General features: G+C 39.1%; 1 protein-coding gene across 1 annotated transcript; it reads right to left on the bottom strand.

Annotated features, from left to right (window-relative positions):
* Positions 1–1,338: 1,338 nt before the first annotated feature.
* MMGT1 (membrane magnesium transporter 1) lies at positions 1,339–13,141 on the bottom strand. Its single transcript, XM_016216538.2, has 4 exons — positions 12,911–13,141; positions 9,240–9,292; positions 7,035–7,138; positions 1,339–5,219 (listed from the first exon to the last, which is right to left on the bottom strand). The coding sequence occupies exons 1-4, from the start codon at positions 12,987–12,989 to the stop codon at positions 5,060–5,062; spliced, it is 396 nt and encodes a 131-aa protein (XP_016072024.1). The 5' UTR covers positions 12,990–13,141; the 3' UTR covers positions 1,339–5,059.
* Between the last annotated feature and the right edge of the window lie 10,678 nt (positions 13,142–23,819).

Raw genomic sequence — 23,819 nt, 5'->3', positions numbered from 1 at the left:
CATTAGGTGCAAGAAGAAAGGGGCAGGTTTTCATTTCATGCCTTTCAGTATCATCTGATTTTTTTTTTTTTTTTTTGCCATGTTCATAGATTATCTTCTTTCCTTTTTAAAGAATACTTGATTAGTAGGTTGAGGCAGTCCTAGGTGGATTTAAATATAGCCAAACCCTGGTTCCGGACCATTATTCACAGAAAAAAATGTGCTCCTGACAACCCTTTCATGCTGATACATCAGCATGACAAAAAGCGTCTCTCAGGCTACAAACCAAGGAGAGAATGGGCCAGTAAAGTCAGTTTACAGCTAAGCCTTGCCTTGCTAACATCTCAGTTAATTGTGCTGTGAATATTTTAGGGGTTTGTTTTTATTTTGCTTTTGTTGCTGGTGAAATGGACGATTAGCACAATTTTAAAACATAAAGAGGTCATCAAGAGTGCTGATGTTGCTAAGGGTGCGAAAGAAACAATGATCACAGGCAATTGAAGAGGTAGAAAAACTGTTGTTGATTTGGATAAACGAAAAGCAGTTGGCCTGTGACAGGGTTTTGGAGGCCGCCATATGTGAAAAAGCCAAGATGCCCAATGCTGACTTCCTAAAAGACACCCCTGGACCGAGTGCTGACAGTGATTTGTTTAAGGCTACTGGGGGGGGGGGGGGTCCATAAATTTAAGAAAAGAAGCGTTTGTTTATAGATTAAACAGTACATTAGAGATGTACTGCATATAAGAAAGGTTAAAACGGGGAATCATTTGGGGGCCTGGAACGAATTAATTCAATTTACGTTATTTCTAATGGGAAAAAATGATTCAGTTTTCAAACAAATAGCTTCTTGAACAGCCTTCCAGAATGAATTAAGTTCAAGGACCGAGGTTCCACTGTACTGGTAGTGCTATTTTTAAAAATACTTGCAGATAAGTGCCAAGTTTTGCAAACCAGAACTTCCTTTTGGATTTTCATCAAACTTTAGATTTGCCCCCTACTGCTTTAATCATGATTTCCTATTAAGTATAAAGTGACATTTTGTAAAGGCAGTTTGGCTATATAACAAATTTAAGATGAAATCTTTAGACACTGCTACCCAAGGACCGAAATTCTTATATCCCAAAGGTTGTTTGACAATTTACAAATGTAAATGAGATTACACATTCTATTTTTGATTCCAAAAAGCCATAAAATTGCAGTAAGACTACGTATACAATCAAAAGTAAAGTATCTATTGAATTTAGTAAAAAAGCACCACACTGGAAAAATTAGTCATAAAATTAGCTCTTAATTTTTTCTGGGGACAGAGAAGCAGAAGAAAATGAGATAAAAAGTAAAAAACCACTACCCAAAACAGGGTGAAGGCAAGACAATCATTTATTTATTAGACAGGGCAGGCCATTAAAAGAGGAAACATATTCAAAAGAATGTGCTTTGCTTGGTGTTACAGGCATTGATGCTCACAACAAACAACACTACTCAATACATCATGGAAACAGGCCACATACAACCAAGAAGATGCTGTCATGCCACTGAAAAAGAAGCTACAGTGCTTAGGAAATGATCACTAGGGAGTTACAAAGCATCATAGTCTCCATTTCGCTGATCTACATTTTCTGCAGCTGAGCCATTAGCCCATAGCATTTGGCTGGTTCCCCGGTTATTAAGAAGTGAGTCTTCCCTTATTCTATAGAGTTTTCGATAGTTCCAACTTCTGAATGGTACTGAAATATAGTCACCTGCAGGCTGAACAAGCTCACATTACCACATTTTTGGGACTTATCCCTATGTAGTCATGGACTGTTTCACAGTATTATAGATAAAATTTGGACCTAACACATTTAGCATTGTAATGATGCACCTTCAGTCCTATGGTACATACTTGAAAAAGATAGCAGACATTCACTGGAGGAAATTAAAGAAATTTGGGGAGTTCATCAGGCCCAAGGCATGTAAAGAAGCTGTTAGCCAAGTGAGACACACTTGAAAACTACTATGTCAATTTGCCAAATTATTTGGCATCATTTTTAGCAGGACTTTCCTGACTGAGCAGGCAAAGACTTCAATATCCACTCTAGAGACTAATCAAAATATTATTAGTATATCATGAATATTTGGTTATGAGGAAAAACTATTCAGCATAAGATTGACTGAGAAAGCTGTTAGGTATCTGACCCTCTGTCCTTACATCTACTGATTTCACCAACCACTTCCTTTCACAGCAGTCACAGTTCTCAGGATGAGATATTCTCACTCCACATAAGACAAAACCCTACTGGGGAAGCCAGTCATGAAAGACCAGATATTATATGAATTCATTTATATTAAATGACCAGAATAGGCAAATCATAGGGATTGAAAGTAGATTAGTGGTTGCTTGGGGCTGGGAGGCATTGGAAGAAAATGAGATATGAATGCTAAAAGGTACAGGGTTTCTTTTGGGGTGATGACAATGTTCTCAAATTGGCTGTGGTCATGGTTGCACAACTTGTGACTATATTCTAAAACCGCTGAATTGTACCGTTTAAATGGGTGAATTGTAAGGTATGTGAATTATATCTTAATAAAGTTGCTAAAGAAACATATTAGGAAAGGAAGACAGCCCCAGGGGGGAAGAAAATGAGGCTCTTGCGAATCCAGTCATATCTGAGGAAACAGTACTCAAGCCTGAGGTAAGGAGCTGGTTTCTCACACATTATTTTGATTTTATTACCACCACTTTTAACTCCTGACCACATTTTTAACTCATTTCTAAATTATTTTAGGTTATCAGAAGCTTTCTAACTTTGTTCTCCTTACAGAACCAAGTCAGTGTTCCACAGAAAGACTAGGTTGGCAAAACAAAGCTAAACAAAACAGAAAAACAATGAAAAGATAATCTCCTGCTTTGGGGCTGTGTGTTACCAGGCAGAAGAGCCGAGGTTCATTTCTAATGGAAAAAAATGCCATCAAAGTAAGGGCATCATATGACTCTTGCCTAAAGCACGTTGCCTTTTCAAATCTGCATAGTTATTCCCTTTACATCTATGCAATTCAACATTAGCAATGTTTATATATCTGTAGAACTCAATAAAAGCAATGTGCTCCACAAAGAAATGTTAAACTTTCTGCAGATCAAAGACCTAGCCAAATTTCCCTAAAACTAAAATTATTTCTAAAAAAGTCCTACTCTGTATCTTCATCCATCAACATACCATGATAGAAAACTCTAAGCCTGCTAAAAGACAGTAGCTACAAAACAATTTCTTGAATGACCTGAATTTTTAAAAAAATATTAGGCCCTGGTCAGTTTGGCTCAGTGGTTAGAGTGTTGGCCCATGGACTGAAGGGTTCGACTCCAACCAAGAGCACATACCTGGGTTGCAGGCTTGATCCCTGGCCTGGTCGGGGCACATGTAGGAGGAAACGAATCAATGTGTCTCTCTCACATTGATGTTTCTCCCTCTTTCCCTTCCAGTCTCTCTGAAAAGCAATGGAAAAAATATCCTCAGGTGAGGATTAAAAAATAATAAAATATATATATATATTAGTTCCAAATATTTAGAACATTTTGGGCCAAATTCCTTTGAAAACTACCCTTAATGAGTTTATTTTTACTAATTCACTAGTTTAGTATGCAATAAAATAATAGACTTTGAATAAGTTAAACTGGCTAATGACAAGTAATCAGTTTTCCTCAGTGATTACTATCCTTCTACACAGGCAGGGTAATTAAATCACTAAGGGTCTTTTTGGCGTACCTTCAACTCTTCTTACACTACATAACCAATTAGGGAAAATTTTACAGTTAAATGAAGAGAACACAAGTAGTTTTACAGCAAGTTGGGTGTGTTAAATATATTTGTTATGAAAAAGAATTTCTGACACAAAAATTGCTTACTGCACACAGAACCCTTGACAAAACAGCTGATGTTAGATGGTACATGGGAGTCAGGTGGAGTGAGAAGTCATGGATAAATTAAAAACTGGCAAGTACTGAAGCAGAGCCACTTTTTAGGGGGCATAAGAAAAAATGATGTCACCTTTTTATATCTCTTTAGAGAAATCCATTTGCTGTTTAAAAATGAAGACCATTTTACTATCATTCATGCTGCAAAATGCAGTAGTCACACTCTTTCCAAAAGGATCCTAAAAACTGTAGCGCAAAACAAAAAAAAAATCTAAGAAAATAAATAATTTCAAAAAAACATTTTTCCAAAGAAATGTGTTCAAATCAGTGACTTACAAAAGATGTCAATTTGTTGTAAATGAAAAAAAGAATTCTCTTTATGAAAGATCAAAGACTCATTTCACAAACAATTTATACTGCATCAATAATTTGATGTTCATAGCAGCACTATTTACAGTAGCCAAGATATGGAAACAGCCCAAATGTCCATCAGTAGATGAGTGGATGAAAAAAAAAGCTGTGGGATATTTACACAGTGGATTACTACTCGGCCAAAAAAAGGAGGAAATCTTGCCTTTTGTGACAGCATGGATGGAGCTGGAGAACATTATGCTAAGTGAAATAAGCCAGTCAGAGAAAGATAAGTACCATATGATTTCATTTAAATGCAGAATTTAATGAACAAAATAAACTAACACAATAGAAACAGACTCATAGATACAGAGTGACAGCTGTCAGAGGGGAGGAGGGTTGGGAGGCTGGGTGAAAAGGTGAAGGGATTAAGGAAAAAAAACCCTCATAGACACAGACAACAGTATGGTGATTATTAGAGGGTGAGTGGAGTGGGAGAGGTAGAAGAGGGTATGGGGGGATAAATGGTGATGGAAGGAGACTTGACTTGGGGTGGTGAACACACAATACAATATACAGATGATGCATTATAAAAGTGTACACCTGAAACTCACATAATTTTATTAACCAATGTCACCCCAATAAATTCAATTAAAAAAAATAAATAAATCTTGAAATTCTCCAAAAAAAATAATAATTTGATTACAGTGTACAAACAAGAGCCACAGACTTTTTAGTTAGGTCTAAAAGATCAATATAAATACTGATAGGGGAGTGTTTTATACTCCAAACCCCAATATTCCAACTCTGTGTCCTATACTGTTATGATCTGTAAAAATCTTAACGACGCAGTGACTCAAGTTTTCGTAACTTCAACGATGTGTTAGAAGACAATGCATCTTGGTTTGAAGAATTTGTTGTATCCGAAGGCCGGAACAGTACTCTACCACGATGATTAAATACATAAAATGATGGGTGATTCCTTAATGTGTCAAATGTCCTTAAAAGAAAAAAAATGCATCAATTTTAGACAAACCCTTATAAAAGCCTATTTGAAAATAAGCAGGCTTCTGATGAATTTGCTATGGGTTATATTTTAAGCTAAGATTAAATCCATGAAATCAGACCATAAATGGTAATCATACTATATCCTATATCTCATTTTTTTCCTGTATAAGGAAAATAAGAAACCTGGAAAAGCAACATATAGCCTTAGAATTTTCTTATACATCCAGTCCTTCCAGTGTGCCTAATAATAACACAGGCAATTGCTCAACTTTAACCACCTCTGTAGATCTAACATAAGCCCATCCCAAATAGTCTTTTTAAAAAATCAGTACAGAGATTGTACCTTTGATTATTCTCATTTGGCCCTCACTATCCAAGCCCTATGATCATTTGAAAGGTCTGTTTTCTGAGAATCTTTCAAGTATAACGAAAAAATTCCTAAAATTTCTTTGGTCCTTCTGTACCTGCTGCTGTCCAAACTCATACATTTTACTACCACCTAATAAACTCAATATTTTGCTACCATTCTGTTTTACTTCTTTCTTTCCTGGCCCTTTGCCTGTGATTCTTAGTAAACTTTGTAAGAACCCAAGTGGATGATGACAGTAGTGTATCATTTCTTCTTCTCCAGTGAGAGATATGTGGTCTAAAAAAGGTTCACAAACACCTAAGTGTATGGCTTTTACTGTTGGTTTGTTTCTAAACATTATTTTCCTGGGCGGGAGGGGATTCTTCTTTTGATAAAAACTCAAATCTCAAAGTCAGCCTACCTAAAAATCCAAACATATCCCCACATAAAATAGGAAGCCTGAGATGTGACTATTTAAAATGTAAAGTAAAAAGAAGGTGAGTTTCCTTTAACACATAAATGTTTATTGTGAATCCTCCTAAAAGGATATTATAAAGGGTTAAATTTTCCAGAATCAAGAAAGTGGGTAAAGCACAGAGATGGAAAAGAACAAAGCTAAAGGATGATTTTATAAAGGTAAGAAATATTGCCCTGGCCAGTGTGGCTCAATTGGCTGGGCATTATCCCACGCACTGAAAGGTTGCTGGTTCAATTTCTGGTCAGGGCACATGCCCAGGTTGTGGGCGGGGTTGTGCAGGAGGCAGCTGATCAACGTTTCCCTCTCACATTGATGTTTCTCTCTCTTTTTCCCCCTTCCTCCCTCTCTCTCTAAAAATCAATTTAAAAATCTTTTTTTTTTTTAAAAAAAAGAAATATTGAAAAGAAAACCAAGCAAAGCACATGAAAATAGCTTAGAAGTAATACAGAAGAAAAAAAGGAAGCAGAATAACAAATATACTTTAATCCAGGGATAGAAAAGGGCCTGAGAACAGAGTTTATGTCACAGACTAGGTTCAAGTGATAGAGGAAACAAGAAATCCCTTATTCTTCCAAAGACTAAGCTGGGACAGAGGACAAAAAGAGGAAAAAGGAAAAAAGGAAAGAAGAAGGTAGGAAGGAGAGGGAAGCAAAGAGAAAAAAGGAGAGGGAGGGAGGGAAGGAAAACGTTTCTGAGAGAATAGCTTCCTATATATCTATTTCTGTCTACTTGTCCACCCAACCATCCAATAAGTAATTTTAAACAATCATAATATATCATCTGATTTTAATGTCAATAACCTGTCATTCAACTTCCATTTTTCCTATCATATCAAACAGTGCCTCAATATTTTTATTTCATTACTCAGATTGTATAACCAAAATGTAAAAGCCGACTTTTAAATACCAGAACACATGCATTTATGTAAATGAAACAAAACACCTAAGAAATTAAATGCCTATGAAAAGTGAAAAACTTACTTATTTTTTAGTTCTGAAGTAGCATCCATCTCTTTAAAATCCCCTGCAATATGAACTATACCATAACAGGTAACTGCAAAGGCCAGAAGTGTCTGAAGAACTATCTGTGAGTATAAAGATTAAAGATTACTAAATAAATATAAATCTTATTATAAAAATTTACAATTTTTTCTCCATCTCTTTTTAGCCTCTAACAGGTATTTCTCCCAGATCCTATCAAAGAGTCAATTCTCAGTTTAAAGGATTTGGACTTAAACACAATAAAATCTATAAATTCTGCAGATTGGCTATAAAAATACTTGTGGGTTTTGCTCAAATAGCAAAAACAGGTACTGAGCCATTCAAAACTCAGTTATCAACTACTATTTGCTTCTAAGAGCAATTAAGAATTTTTTAATGTATTCTTGTTAAATATAGAATATAAAAAGAACACCTCTTACCCACCACCCAGCTTAAGAAACAGAACATTACCAGTACCTTTCAAGTCCCATACATCCCTCTGCAATCATATCCTTCACCCTCTCTCAAAGTTAACTACTGTCCCAAATTGTGTATTAATCTGTTCTTTGCTTTTCTTTATAATTTTACCAGCTATGTGTGTACCTCTAAAACATATATTGCTTACTTTTCCATATTTTGAAAACTTGTGGGTGAAATTCATCCCTGTTGTAGTATATAGCTGTAGTCCATTCCATTACATGAAAACACTATAAATTTATCCATTCCATTTTTGATGGTTATGTGGGCTGTTTCCTGTGTGTTGCTTTTATAATGTCAATGGATATCCTTTGGTGTATATCTCCTGGTGTATGGGAGTAGAATCACTGGTGTAGAGTGTATGCACATTCAACTTGATTAGGTAATACTAAGCTGCTTTCCAAAGAAATTGTGCAAGCAAAAACTTGCATGCTTGATATTAACCAACATGAGATTACAGGCATATTTTATTTTCCTGATTGTGATTTTTCTCTATTTAAAAAATTTTCCAATTCATAAGCAGAAGAAAGTTATTTTAAATAGATATAAATGAATGTGTGTGCATCTACCACAAAGCACAAGTGATGGTAGTATGAATTAATAGCTACATCTACCATATCCTTAATCATAGACAACTAGAGGCAAAATTAGCCACAAGCTATTATTCTTTCTAAATTAAACCTAATGTCATATGTTATACCAGTTTACATTCCCACCACCAGTGTACCATGACCTTTTTCATACAATGCAATCATAGGCACTATTAACAAGAATGTGGTAAATCTATAAGTAGTCATGAAAATATGTTAAGTGATAAAAATCTAATTATAAAACTATACACAAACACACACGCGCATAATAACTTTTTTAAAGAAAGCTTCTGTGTTTTGATTAGCTAAAACTATACAGACATAAAGATAATGTTGTTTATGCATAGGAAGAAAACTGAACTACTGGTACACTACAAATTGTTCAGAATTGAAGTAGAATTGTTGAGCAATAGAGTCAGGTTTTTTCGGAAGGGGTCTGTTTTACTTTTCACACTTAGTGTTTGATTCTGTTACAAAGAACTTACTATTTTGTAATTTAAAAATCCAATAAAGATAAAAATTGTGTGTGAAGCTCACATATTATTTTAGCTTAAAAGAACATTTCTTTGTTTTTCTTTAATTTTACCTCCTATGTATATGTTCCTAAATAATATTTTATTAGTTTTGCTTGTTCTTAAACTTTTTATAAAAAGAAAAATTTCAAAAAATGAAGTCAAAGCCCTGGCCGGGGTGGCTCAGTTGGTTGGAGCCTCGTCCTGTACACCAGAAGGTTGCGGGTTCGATTCCCAGTCAGGACACATACCTGGGTTGCAAGTTTGATCCCCCATCAGGGTGCTTACGGGAGGCAACTGACCAATGTTTCTCTCTCACATCCATCTCTGTCTGTCTGTCTCTCTCCCCTGCCCTCTAAAATCAATATAAACATATCCTCAGGTGAGGATAAAAAAATGAAGTCAATCAATCAACTTTTTAAGTGCATCTCAAACTAGGGAAGAGCAACTTCAAGAAAGACTATTTAAAGTATAGTTCTAGAAACCAAGCAGAGTGACAAAAAATAGAGAACAGATGTAATTTCATGTCTGAAAAATTTTAAGAGAATAAAAAACAGTAAAAATATTATAAAGCATATGGTTAATTTTAAGAATATATGTTAATAGAATATAAATGACCAACTTACATCTATTGGCAGTGAATCATCTTCCTTTTCTGTTAATCGCATATAAGAACGATCTATAAACCAGAAGCATACCATTAAGGAAATTGTAGCTAATTTTTCTTCCTTAAAATATAAGCAAATCAATATACCAAAGAAGCAGCTGACTTAGATGCTACACAAAGTAATGCTAATCCTGGATTCCTCAAAAACCTCTATCTTCTAAGGCAATCAGCCTGAACTTGAAGTATTTTATTCCCATCATGACCTGTGTTTTCACTTTATAAAACGAGGTAAGAGTAAAAGGTAAGCAAGTATGAGAAAGAAACACCTATACATAATTTCTTTCATTACTACAGGAAAACCAGAATCCTCTGAAACGAATCATTTCTTTCACTCACTAACTGGTCAAAGAAATCACAATTATTTTGAAATTAATAAGCCTACAAAAAATATCCACTCTGAAGTAGCACCACCATCACATCGAGTTGGTATGGAAACGTTTTTCCTGAGAGAATAAGCTGTGACAGTGGTGGAATAGGAAAAATTCCAGGACATCAATTTCTGCCTCTGTGATTAAATTATAATTCTGCTTCTGCCTTAGTCTCAGGAAGTAGCAAGGTATGAAGGAAAAGAATCAGGATTTGGAAGCTGATAAGCTTGGATCATAAAACCAGCTCTTCAACTTACTGTAACCGATGTTATCTCATTTAACGCAAGACAGTCTCATGTAACATTTACCTCAATTTCAGAGTGTTAAGATGGAGATGTGGGAGGTCAAAAGTGTCTTAGACTCAAAGGAATACAGTGCCTATCTTTTCACTCACTAAGTTTCTGCAACAGCAAAATGTGAATAATGTGAAGATTAAATGACATATGTGATAGGCTCTCTGCCAGGACAAAGTTCATTATAGCAAAGATGAGCATGCCATGGCACCACAGGATGCTGCCTGCTGCCACCATCTGACATGACACAATTAGCTTCAAAGGTAAATATTAGTCTCTTTCCAACATGAACATTATAAAGAGGTCCCACAACAGTAACAAATGCCACAAGGCATTTCATCTCACTGGAAACATAAAAACACAAAATCCTAATTCTAGATGAACTTTGCACAATCCCTATTTAATAATGTATTGTGAACTAAAAAAGCTAAATTGTTCAGTGTAAATGTATATTGACTCTTAAAAGAGAATTTGTTTAGAGACATTTCCAGAGTTTTTTTTCTTACAGGGTTTATCATAAGGACAAATGTAAAAGAAAAATCAAACCAATACCAAAAATAGGTTTTGCCTAACTTCCTATTGTCTGTTCGGATCCCAGCTAGCTTTCTTCTTTGCCTGAAGTCCAATCTGACTCTAATACCTTTAACCAGGCATTTCCTCATTTGTAAAACTAAGGGGTTGAACTTCAATGACCTTGCTCTAGGACCTTAACATTTTACAGCTGAAGGCTACGGTAGAAATTGCTGCAGTACTCCACCGAATCCTACCCTCCCCTAAGGCACTGCATACAAATCACCTGGGGATCTGACTGAAATGCAGATTTGGTTTCAGGAGACCTGGAGTAGGCTTTTCTAACAAGCTCCCACGTGATTACAATCATGCTGGTCTGCCCCACCACGTATCTTTACATATTTTTAGCATGGCACTTATATAATTTTATTGTGATTATTTCTTGATCTATTTGTTTCTCCACTTGCCACTGAACTCCCTCAGGGCATCATTCACTGTACCTCTAGCACCTAAGCACGGTGCAATTTCAACCAGTTCCCTGAGACTGAATTTCATAAAGCCGTGTAGCACATAGGCTCTAGAGTCAAACTCCTCATCTTTAAATCCTTGGCCCTTCTCATCTCTGTACTTTTGTGCAAGTTTCCTAGCTGTGTGTCTCAATCTCTTCATCTCTCAAAGTCGGTAGTAACAATAATAGCTACCTCACAGGTCTTTTGGGTAGGACTGAATTATATAATACAAGTAAAGTGCTTAGTTCAGTTCCTGGCACTTAGTAAGCACTTAGTAATGTTAGCTATTATTATTACTGTCATTAAAGCTTGGAGCACAGAACAGGAGACTGGGGAAACATGACAAATAAAAGTAACGTGATACCTTGGATTGATTCCTAGAACAGAAAGAAGACACTAATTGAAAAACTGGTGAAATCCAAATAAAAGCTAGACTTCAGTTAATAGTAATATGCCAATGTCAGTTTCTTATTAGTTGTGACAATAAACCGCGGTAATGTAAGATGTTACCAATGGTGGAAGCTGGGTGAAGGGGTGGGTATATATAGTCACTCTCTGTAGTATCTTTGCAACTTTTCTATAAACCTAAAACTTCTAAATAAAAATTTATTTAAAAAAAATAAGTTGCATTTCCTTCAGACAATGTCACAATACATGTATGTAATCAGTAGTTAAAATAATTTGATTACTTAAATTATATATAATAAACAGAACAAAAGGTTTTAACATTAAAAAAATGGAGCTTTGAAGGAATTCACATTTCATTTTCTATTTTATTCCTACATAAGGAGAGCAATCCAGCAAATAAAGGAATAAAGTTCAAGTTTGAATTCATTTCCTGTGAGGAAAATTATGCTAGGCACTGAGATTACAGCAATGAACATAAAATACACATTGTCCCTGCCCTTGTGAGCTCTATAGGCTAGGACAGGGGTCAGCCAACTTTACCTGTAAAGGGCCAAATAATAAATATTTTAGGCTTTGCAGGCCATTCTGTTTCTATTACAAGCTCAACTCTGCCCTTAGAAAGCAGCCAGACAATACCTAAATGAATGGGCGTGGCTGTGTGCCAATAAAATTTCGCTGATGGACATTGGAACTTTGATTTTATATAACTGTCATGGATCATAAAATGATATTCTTTTGCTTTCTCCCCCAACAAATTAAAAATGTAAAAACATTCTTAGCTCACTACGAAAACAGGAGGGAGGCTGCATTTGACCCACATGCCAGAGTTTGCTGACCCTTGGTCTAGAAGAGAAGGCGTCAGAACAGATCAGCTGTCTTAAGATTGTACTGCATCCTCTGCCGGAATCCAAGTTTCTTCTTGATGATACAGTTTTATCTGTACGATCAAGTACTTCTACTTTTTTTCTCACTTAAACTTTATAAGTCACTCTCTGTGACATGACTTACCCAAGGTCACAGATTTAGCGGCAAAGCAAGATTTTAAGAACCTGCCCTCCAGACTGCGGGTCCATTACTCTTTCCCTGTACCACAGTCCCTCCCTGAGGCAAATGGTCACTTAACTTCTCAGTCACTGCCTAGACAACCCTGGACAGCCCAGGAGTGCCCAAGATACTGTCCACCTAGTTGTCACAGGACCACGAGCATCCGAGGTGCTCAATCTGACACTTTGCCTGCTCAGCCTCGCGCTGGCTCTGACATCACTTGTCCTGGATTCCCAGATAGACTCCCTCTCTGCTCACCTTGCAGTGCGTCCATCACGCTCTGAGCCCTCTCCCAGACACCCCCTTCTAACGCTGTTTCAGTCTTCCTCCGGGGAGCCCCGCGCCATTGAAAACAGGAGGGAGGCTGCATTTACCCCAAACTCTAAGGTCCCTAGTGACCCTTCCTGGAACCCTCGGTCTGACACTCCCTCTGTGGTGCGCCCACACGCCGCCCCCGAGGTCCCGCGCCCGAGCGGTCCGCGTCCCCCAGGCACTTACGCTGAGCAGCGGAGAAGGCCGCGTGTGCCAGGGCAAAGAGACCGATGCCCACCAGCCCCTTCCACAGTGACAGCGCCATTATTCCGGAGGAGCGACAGCCGGAGGAAAGCAGCGAAGGGCAGCGAAGCAGTTCCCCCTTCCAAAGGCGGTCGTCCACGCAGCGCAGAAAGATGACGTCACTGGACCACTGGGCGAGAAACGCCTCACGGAGGTGGGAAAACCAAAGAGCCTTCGGAAAGCGGAAACGGGAATGCCGGGAACGAGTGGAAAGCACGCGGGGAAAGGTCTGCGAGTGCCTGGGAGACTGCCCGCACTGCCTCTGGGAGAGGGGTGGGGCTGATGGGAGGAGGGGGCGTAAAAGAAGAGGCAACAGCGGACCAATGGGGAAGCGAGAGGGAGGACGCCAGCAAATGAGCGCTAGCAGGGGGCGGGGCCTGTGGAGAGGAGGCTGCCCAGCCTGAGAGGAGAGGCGAGGGTGGGGCTGAGGAGCGGGGGCCTGGAAGCTGCAGTTAAAGGCGTTTGGTGCTGGGTTTCTGTCGCCCGCAGGGGATTTTCGGTTGATTGGTTGGTTTGTTGTTTTTCCCTCAGGCTATGTCCTTTGTTTTGTGTTGGCTTTTCCTAATCTTCAGCCCTTTGCGGACTGACACTACGGGAGGAGGCAAGAGTGTGTAAGCGAGGAGGGTTGCAAAGGAAATCGCCCTGGGTATTTGGAGCCCAAAACACGTGGCTCACTCAGGGGGGTGCTCACCAATGTTAGCGCCCTTCTCCTTACCATCTAAATGCCTTCTTTAAGAAGGACTCACGCCCGAAGCGGTGTAGCACAGCAGGAGAGTTTTGTCATGGAGAGAATGAGTTTACTTTAGGGAGAAATGAAAGGGGAGGAATCTAAGGCTGCTAACAAGGCAGGCCCATCTTGTCTCGGTCTCTCTCTAATCAGAATAAAATGCACACTCCTTTCACGGTTTTTCTTTGTCTTTGTTCCCTAAAATGTAAATATTCAATACTGACGTTCTCCCCTTGAACTCTTTTCACTCTGCTCTTCTTTGGCGAGCTCACCTATTCATTCCCACCGCTTCAGCCATCGGAGATACTACAGTGATTCCAAATTGACGTCTCTATCTCAAATGTATCTCCCCAGCTCCAGACCTGCATTTCCTACTACCTGTTGGTCATTTATTTCTATCCTCTGGCATTTTGAACTTAATATGGCCAAAGCCGAATTCATTGTTTTTCCCCAAACTCTGCACCAACTCCTCCAGTACCCACCATTAGCACAGGGTTGTAAACTGCATATCACAAGGTAAATGCACACCATGGTCAACATACTTTCTCCTCAGCCCAGTCAGAATTCTACCTTTTAGCTGCATCACTTTAGCCTGAAGATGCCTATCCTGATCACCTCTTTTAAATTTGCAGTCTTCTGATTGCCCATTCCCTTAACCTGCTCTATTTTTATCACTTAACATACTCTATGATTTATCTATTTTTAGTTTTAGTTTTTTAAATATGTTTTTATTGATTTCAGAGAGAGGAAAAGAGAGATAAAAACATCAATGATGAGAATCATTGATCGGCTGCCTCCTGCCCCCCCCCCCCACTGGGAATGTGCCCCGACCAGAATCCAACTGCAATCTCCTGGTTCATATGTCGACACTCAACCACTGAGACACAATGGCCAGGCTGATTTATCTATTTATTATATTTGTTGTGTTATTAGTGTTTACTATCCTTCTTGCTGTACTGGAATGTAAGTTCCAAGAGGACAGAGATTCCTGTCTATGTCTAGAACACTGCCTGTCACATGATAGGCACTCAAATAAATGTTTGCTAAGTGAATTAATTATAGAAAAGAATGAGGGAAGGAGTCCTTCCATTACTTTGAATGGGTTAAAAAATCTCTGTGAGCTTGTACACTCTTAAATTTTGATAACCATTTGATTGTTGATTAACATTTTTTATATTCTTGAGATTCTTCAAGGATGAAGAAAATAGAAAATAAAAGGTGTCCAAGAATTATCAGATTTCCTCAACTTTACCTGTAAATTTTTTGTTCTGGATCTCATTTTCCAAGCCTTTAATTACCATCATTATTTTTCTCTGGGAACTCTTCAATTTCTTCACCTCTAAGCCAAGATTTGACACAGTACTTGATCAATGTCAAGTACAGTATAAAGTATTCCTTACAAATGCAGTTCTATTTATAAACCTCACAATCAGGGAGAACCAGGAAATAATCTCTCTTTTCGGGATGGGAAAGTACTTCCTTCTCCACCCCTAGGAGGTTACAAGATAGAAAAGATAGTTGACAAAAAAACATAAAAAAAACTCTTAAAATTTTGTTTTGGTTTTGATAATGGTCAAATTGAAATTACCTTTCTCGGGTACCCTATTAAATTACCTTTTCTAATATTAATTTATCTGAAGCAAAACATTATTAGAAGTTTTCTGAAAGGAGTTGAGCTCTTGTTTCTTTTAAAAGGATGAGATTATTTAAAAAAAGAAAGAGCCAGTAAGGAATCTGATATTTGTATAAGCCAGTAATATATATTATCCAAGTCTTCAGGGAAGTGACCTGTGTCCAGGCATTAAATTTTGTTCTTGCCATTACCCTCTTAAAATGCATTCCCCACTCTCTTCCTTTGAATCTCTTACCCATGTACTGAGGGCAAAATAAACTAGGCTAGTTTCACATTTTCTAGAAATACGTGGTTAACTCATATTAATGGAGTGAGATTTTAATTGTCTTATCTGTGGATTCCAACCGGAAGGGAAGCCAAGGTATTCATTATCACAGTTACCACAGACCGTATCATTCAAATAAGTACCTTGAATCCACTCATACATCAGTTGAAGTTAATCCCCAAAGCATAAAGTACATCTACTGGCAGCACCATTTACGTGGGCTCTTAGAAAAAGAGTCAAACCTCACGAGAAAGAGCATTTAAATCCCTAGGTGACCACAGAAGTGCCTTTAGTTTTACCAAAGAAACAGCCATTTTCCATATGCCCAGTGGATAAATGATGTGAATGTTATTAAAGGTAGGCACAACAATCTTCAAAGCGTTTTCTACCCAGATGTCATTTATGAAGACTCATCTCGTTTCCCTAGGATAGCCTGTTGAACAGAGAAACCACTGCAATTCTAGAATTGTCAAGTTAATGAACTTTGTTGCATTCCACCCAACTAAACAAGTAACTTCATACACGACTCATCCACCTCTCCACTTCCCACACATATTCTCCCTCCATCTAGCACACTCTGTCCTTTCCTAAGTGGTTAAGAGCTCCACTTTCCCTAGGAATACATTCCTGACTATGATAGGTATCTATCATATCTATTGTGGGTACTAAACATCTTTTCAAGCTATTTATATTTATTACAACCTCCCTGGGTACCAAATTCTAGTAGTTTACTACCTTCTGGGTAAACTAGGATTTTCAAAATTTATATTGAAATTGCACTCAGTTAATGTTTTTCTTTACAAAAGTTATGTGTGCTCAATGTAAAAAACTGAAATGACAAAACAATGTGATCTCCTTAAAGCATTAAGTGGTGCCTTGGTATTTCGAGTTTCGAATCTTAGTAAACAAAAATGCTTTTAATTGATTCATATTTTTAAGATTTGTTTTCTGGAAGGTCCATACTACTATGGTTAAAAGGATATTCTCTAGAATCAGATTGGGTTTGAATCCTGTCTTCTCCTTTACTACGTCTGAGAGATTGAACAAGTTACTTAACTTCACTGTGCCTCAGTTTTCCCATCTGTAAAGTGGGGATAATAACAGTACTTGCCTGATAAAACCATTGTCAGGATTGAGATGATACATGTAAACTGTTTAGAATAATCTTGTACATAGTGAGCACTCTCTAAATGTTAGCCATCATGATAATTGCTGTCATTGCTGCTGTTGCCTCTTTTAGCTGTTTTTCCAGACTGAAGAGTTTCTTGATCCCTTTAGTCTCTCTTAAAACATCAGTTGCTTCTTTGCTTTGATTACTTTAATTGCTCTCCTCTGGACCATTTCCAGATTTACTAATCTCTCTCCTGGGGTTTCATTACCACATCTGCACAAAGTATCCTAGGTTACTTGTCTTGGGTTAATATGGTTATTCATTTTTAAAAACCCTTGATACCCAAAACGAAACAGAACATCTTATTTGCTTTTTGAGTACATTGGGCCGCTGTGGTTAGGAAATAAACTGAAAGCTCCAGCATAATTACGCTGGGTCCTGACAGTTGTGACCTAGTCTTTATTCTGTTTCTTGAATATGGGCATTTCCTATACTGCTACTCTTCTCTTCCTACCCTCTCTCCTTTGGGCGAGGGCTATTGGAGTAGATCCTGAAACGGGTAGGAAGGAGGTGATGGAATGCAGAGTACAGACTGAGGCATAAGTTTCATAAGGGAGTAGGAAGCACTTCTTACACTGAGGCTGGAGGCAAGGAAGAAAGAATAGGCACTGATGGTACATTTAACTAGGTTTCAGGGTAAGGAAGATGACAACAATTTTCCTGAGGATCTAGTTTTTCCCAGTTAAAAAGGAGGCAAGGTTTGCATTCCAGGTGACTTGACTGTATGAGAATGGAAGTCACCCAGAATATGCCAGGGCTGGGGTGGGGGGAGCCAAAGGAAAAGAGGAAGCTGTGAACCAGATGCCCAAGTCCTCCATGAATGTGCGGGAGTGAACAGGAAGTCATTAGATGAAGGCTGGAAGAACGGGAGAGGTTGTTCAAGCTTCAGTGGAGGGTGGAGGAGCACTGCACTTGGAAGAACAATGGTGAATGAATGGAGTGCCAACTCCTCGTCAGGCCACATGATACAGTGTGTGAGTTCTATGTATTTGTGTATGTGTGTGTGGCACAGTGGGGTGGTGAGGAAATGAGCAACCTCCTCTTGAAACAGCTACAGAGCATGTGACATCCTGGGTGAAATTCAGGTACTGGTAAAAGAAGGAGACAGAGGGAGCATCCATGCAGCAACTGAGCATGTTGGGTAATTTGTTTATAATAGAGGTCATTCCAGAAAGCGCATGACAAGGATTGGCAGGGAGGGGAGTAGTAAGAGGAGAAACTGGGAGGTGAGAGTCAGAAGCATAAGTAGTGTCGGGTGAGAGAGAAGTATATTCTGAGGGGAGCTGCAGGCTCGTGGGGATTGGCCTGCTTGGTAGAGTTATTGCCATCTCAGGATTCCTCCTGGCACTCAGAGGTAAAGAGGTTGCTGAGGAGGGTGTACTAAGTTGCTGGCATCATATAAACAGAGGTAGAGTCTGAGAATTAAAGAGTTGCTAACTGTGGTGAGGCAAGCAATATGTGACTTTGTTTTTTTCAAGTTCCAAACACTAGGAGAATGAAAAATGATTTTGTGCTGAGGCAAAACAGCCTTGAACTGGGTGGTTAGGCCTGAAGAAGCAGGTATACTCCTTCGCTAGTCTTCTGGGGCGACCATGATAGATCTGGGAGGGAGACTGAGAAGGACCCTCACGTGAGGTTCTTGCCTCTACAAAGCCAAGCCGTGTGTGAACAGAGCAGTGTGGTTACGCTTCAGTCAGGATATTGGTAACAGGCAGCCATGAGGTTTCTTGGGAAAACAAAGACAGACCTAGGTACTAAGTGGAGAGAATCAGCTCACAGTTACTGGAGCAGTCCCTGACCCAACTTGGAGTTGAACACCCTTCTAGCACTTTTTTTTTCTTTTTAAAGCTCAACAGCCTTGCAGAACATAAGCAGCTGGTTAATGGGAGTAAATCTACACCAAGGCAGCTTAGTGTTGCCTGAAGGTTACCTGTTTTAGGCAGGAGGTTTTATGTCCATGAGATGAAAATGTTTGAGAATCATGAATTCCAGGCAGAATGATAGGAATTGGATTGATAGTAGTACCATTGATGATACGAAAATTTTGAGAAAGAATACATGCTTGTAGGGGGTTAAAAATGAATCCATTTAAAAACAATTTTATTTTTTGAGATTGGTAGGAGCCTGAACAAGATATGTACCCAGTATCCAACACGTAGATACCTGAAGGGAGAGTGGCAGGTCAGGGCTAGGGATTTGTAGTTCATTCATGTGAAGGTAGAAAATGAAAGTTTAGACAGAACAAGAAGCCCATGCAGGCTAAGGAGTGATCTGAGAGGTATGGGGAAAATAGGAATCCACGGTTCTCAAAGAGATAAGAATTGTGACAATTCTGGTGTGTGAGGTTGAGAGGCTAAGAGCAGAGAAAATATTATTTGAGGAAGAGAGATAAAAGATGGTGTCAAAGGTGACTTATAAACCGATGGTCATTGGTGCCAATTCAACGCCATCAGGAATCCCCAGTTTGGGGTGCACTGAAGAAGGAAATTATTCAGTGCAAACAGCTCAATTGTGTTAACAGCATGGCTGTGGAACAGCTCAGTAGTGTACAGCTTAATTACAGTTGTGAGGCACACTGTGAGGCAGGCCCTGCGGTAAGGTCCCTCTCTGGCTAGACTGTTCACCTGGGTCTCCACTGGCTCCTCTAGCAAGGTGACTTCTCCAGCTTGGGAAACACAGCCTTAGAAGGAAAAGGGAGGTGCACTCTCAGCCACAGGGGAGCTGTCTTGTAGACGGAGAAGTCCATGCCTCTGGTCCCTGAGTGGTCCATCGTCATGCAAATGAGGACTCCAGATCCTCACAGTTTGATTGTTCTAAAAAGCACTGTCCTGATTAATCAGAGTGCAGCCACTCTGACTGGTTGGTGAAGATGCTAATGAGCATACAGCTACACAGCTCAGGTTGGTTAGGGAATAGGCTCTGTCCTTCGGTTGAAATATGATCCCAGGATCTCTTTTATAAGGGTTGGCTCAGCCTGCAAAAGCACAGTGCAGGCAGGGCAAATGGCAGGTGGCTTTTGTGAGAGGCCAATGTTTAGAAACAGCTGCTAGGCTCTGTTTTTAAATTTGAGCCCAGTTAGCCACCAGGAGTCCTTGGCCGGTGTGTTCTTTCTCAGGGTCAACACATCTGAGCTGGGGAGGTTAGCTTTAAAACAGCAGGAAACCCATTTATGATTAGAACTCTCAGCAAAGTGGCAATAGAGGGAGCATGTTTCAACATAATAAAGGCCATACATGACAAACCCACAGAAAACATCATACTCAATGGGAAAACCCAAAAGGATTTCTCTCTAGATTAGGAACAAGACAGGTATGTTCACTTCTCCCACTCTCCTTCAACATAGTACTGGATATCCTAGCCACAGCCATCAGACAAGAAGAAGAAATAAAAGGCACCCATATGGGAAACGAAGAAGTAAAACTGCCATCATTTGCAGATGACATTATACTGTATATAGAGAACTCTAAAGATTCCACCAAAAAACTACTAGAACTGTTCAACAAATTCAGTAAAGTGTCAGGATACAAAATAAATATCTGGAAGTTGGTTGTATTTTTATACACCAATAATGAACTATCAGAAAGGGGAACTAAGACAACAATCCCATTTATAATTGCATCAAAAATTAAAATAAAATACCTAGGAGTAAGTTTAACCAAGGAGGTAAAACACCTGCACTTGAAAAATTATAAGACACTGAAGAAAGAAACTGAAGGAGATACAAATAAATGGAAGCATATGCACATGGATAGGAAGAATTAAGACACTGTTAAAATATCCATACTACCCAAAGCAATCTATAGATTTAATGCAATTCCTATCAAAATACCAATGGCTTATTTAACAGAACTAGAACAAAATAATCCAAAAATTTATATGGAACCACAAAAGACCCCAAATAGCCACTGCGACCTTAAAAAAGAAGAATAAAGTTGGAGGTATCGCCCTACCTGATATCAAACTATACTACAAGGCTGAAGTAATCAGAACAGCATGGTACTGGCATAAAAACATATACACCAATGGAACAGAATAGAGAGCCCAGAAATAAACCCAAGCCTATATGGTGAATTAATATTTGACAAAAGAGGTAAGACTATACAATGGGGTGAAGACAGTCTATTCAATAAATGGCGTTGGGAAAATTGGACAGATAAGAGCAAAAACAATGAAACTAGATCACCTTCTTACACCATATACAGGAATAAACTCAAAATGGATTCAGACTTAAATGTAAGACTCAAAACCATAAAACCAGAAGAAAACATAGGCATAAAATTTCAGACATTTCTCTTAGTAATATTTTTTTCTCATATATCTCCTCGGGCAAGGGAAACAAAAGAAAAAATAAACATATGGGACTACATCAAATTAAATTTATTTTTGCACAGCGAAGGAAACCATCAATAAAAGAAAAAGACAACTCACTGAATGGGAGATGATTTTTGCCAATGATACATCTGATAAGGGGTTAATGTCCAAAATTTATAAAGAACTCATACCTCTCAACACCAAAGAAACAAACAATCCAATTAAAAAGTGCACAAAGGGCCTGGCTAGGCATGGCTCAGCGGTTGAGCAATCGACCTAGGATCCAGGAGATCGAGGTTTGATTCCTGGTCACAGCACATGCCTGGGCTGCGGGCTCGATCCCCAATGACTCTCTCATCATTGATGTTTCTGTCTGTCTCTCTCTCCCCCTTCTTTCCTCTCCCTGAAGTCAATCAAGATATATTTTTAAAAAATAAATAAAAGTTGTATGACATTTATTTTTTAAAAAATGCACGAAGGACCTAAATTAGACAATTATCCAAAGAGGACATGCAGATGGGAAAAAGACATATGAAAAGATGCTCAACATCATTAATCATCAGAGAAATGCAAATTAAAATGCTGAGTGAAATAAGCCAGTCAGAGAAAGACAAATATCACATGATCTCATAAATGGAATCTAATGAACATAATAAACTGAGGAACAAAATAGATTCAGAAACATGGAGGCATGGAACAGACTGACATATCTCAGAGGGGAGGGGGATGGATATGGGAAAAGATTAACCAACTCATATACATATATACACAACCAATGGTCGCAGACAATAGTGTGGTGAAGGCCTGGGGTGGGGCAGGGCCTGGGAGGAGGGGGGTGAAGGGGGTGAAATTGGGGGACATCTGTGATACTGTCAACAATAAAATAAAATGAGATATCACCTCATACCTGCCAAAATGGCTATCATCAATAAATCAACAAACAACAAGTGTTTGTGAGAATGTGGAGAAAAGGGAACCCTTGTGCAATGTTGGTAGGTATGCATATTGGTGCAGCCACTTTGGAAAACAACATGGAGGTTTCTCCACAATTAAAAATGGAACTGCCTTATGACCCAGTGATTCCACTTCCAGGTATATATCCTAAGAAACCCAAAACACTTCTTTGAAAGACTATATGCACCCCTATGTTTATTGAAGCATTATTTACTATAGCCAAGCTATGGAAGCAACCAAGTGCCTACCCAATAGACCAGTGGATAAAAAAAGTGGTGGTATGGCCCAGCCAGGCATGGCTCAGCAGTTGAACATCAACCTAGGATCCAGGAGATTGTGATTTGATTCCCAGTCAGGGCACATGCTGGGGTTTGGGGCTCGATCCCCAGTTGGGGGCATGCAGGAGGCAGCCAATCAATGACGACTCTCTCATCATTGATGTTTCAACTCTCTCTCTCCCTCTCTCTGAAATCAATAAGGATATATATTTTTTAAAGTTGTGGTATTTATATACAGTGGAATATTATTCAGCCATAAAAAAGAATGAAATCTTTCCATTTGGGATAGCATGGATGGACATAGAAGGTATTATGCCAAGTGAAATAAGCCAGACAGTGAAAGACAAACACCATATGATTTCACTTATATGTGGAATCTAAAGAACAATATAAACAAACATACAAAACAGAAACAGAATCAAAGATACAGAGAACATACTAATGGTTGCCAGAAGGGAGCGAGGTTGGGGAACTGGGTGAAAAAGGTGAAGGGATTGAAAAGTTATGGTAGTTATGAAATCATCATGGGGATGTGAAGTACAGCATAGAAAATATAGTCAATAATATTTTAATAACTATGTATGGTGCCAAGTGGCTACTGGAAATGTTTTTGGGGCAACACTTTGCAAAGTATATGATTGCCTAACCACTATGCTGTACCCCTGAAAGTAATACAAAATAATATTGAATGTATACTATAATTGAAAAAATAAATAAATAAAATTTTAAAAAAGAGAACAGGAAAGAGGAGCAAGAGGAGAGGGAGGGACCAGGCCACAGCACAAAAGATTTCTTGGGAAAGGAAGGGGAGTGTTTGGAGAATGGGAAAATTTGAGCACACACCGAATGAATCTTTTTTGTGAGATTGATGAGTTTCTCTACATAGCTTCCCAATGTGAGAGATTAATTCTGTCAGGTGTTTACATGTAAAGAAAACCAAACATACATACACGCATAAGTCCTTTGAGTCCATTCTTTTACGGACTACTACAGTGTTGTTTTTTCCCAATGAGGACAGAACAAGGAGAATCCTATTTAAATTATAGAGATGCAGATTTAGGCCACTCCCATGGGGACAACTTCTTATCCTGTTAAGAGACACTGGGGGACAATACTGAGAGGGGTTATGAAAGATCAATTCCCCCGAGAGCTCTAAAGTAGGCCTAGCGCAATCTGCCGCTGCTTGGTTATGCTACGTCCAGGTTTCTTTTCCAGAAGGCGGTGGGCTAGATTCGACGGCCTTCATTCCCTCGCAGCGCCCTAGCTCGCGTGTTTGGTGCTGGGAGGAGCTGGTGCTGCGCGGGACCGAAGGGCGAAGGGACCCAGCGGAGCGCGCTGTAAGTATCGCCGGCCCTTTAAGAGCCGCTGGGTGGGGGGGTGGGGGGGGTGGCAGCTGCCGCGAAGCGCGCTGGGCGGGCTTCCTCGGGGCCCCGCCCCCTTCCCGTGAGCCCTAGGGGAGTGGTCGGACCGCGGGCGGCGACGGGGCCGAGGAGTCGGGCTAGGAGCAAGGCTA

Source organism: Miniopterus natalensis, chromosome X, assembly GCF_054644295.1.
Source record: "Miniopterus natalensis isolate mMinNat1 chromosome X, mMinNat1.hap1, whole genome shotgun sequence".
Classification (NCBI taxonomy): domain Eukaryota; kingdom Metazoa; phylum Chordata; class Mammalia; order Chiroptera; family Miniopteridae; genus Miniopterus; species Miniopterus natalensis.
Note: the sequence above shows the minus strand (reverse complement) of the source record. Positions and strands in the feature narration are given on the sequence as shown.

What these genes read in the sequence shown, in the direction of transcription:
- MMGT1 (XM_016216538.2), bottom strand. Translation starts at nt 12,989, where the DNA reads ATGGCGCTGTCACTGTGGAAGGGGCTGGTGGGCATCGGTCTCTTTGCC. An exon ending in GGCCTTCTCCGCTGCTCAGC is followed by an intron (nt 9,293 to 12,910) that starts GTAAGTGCCTGG and finishes TCTGGTTTATAG; the next exon opens with ATCGTTCTTATATGCGATTA. An exon ending in ATGATTCACTGCCAATAGAT is followed by an intron (nt 7,139 to 9,239) that starts GTAAGTTGGTCA and finishes TTATACTCACAG; the next exon opens with ATAGTTCTTCAGACACTTCT.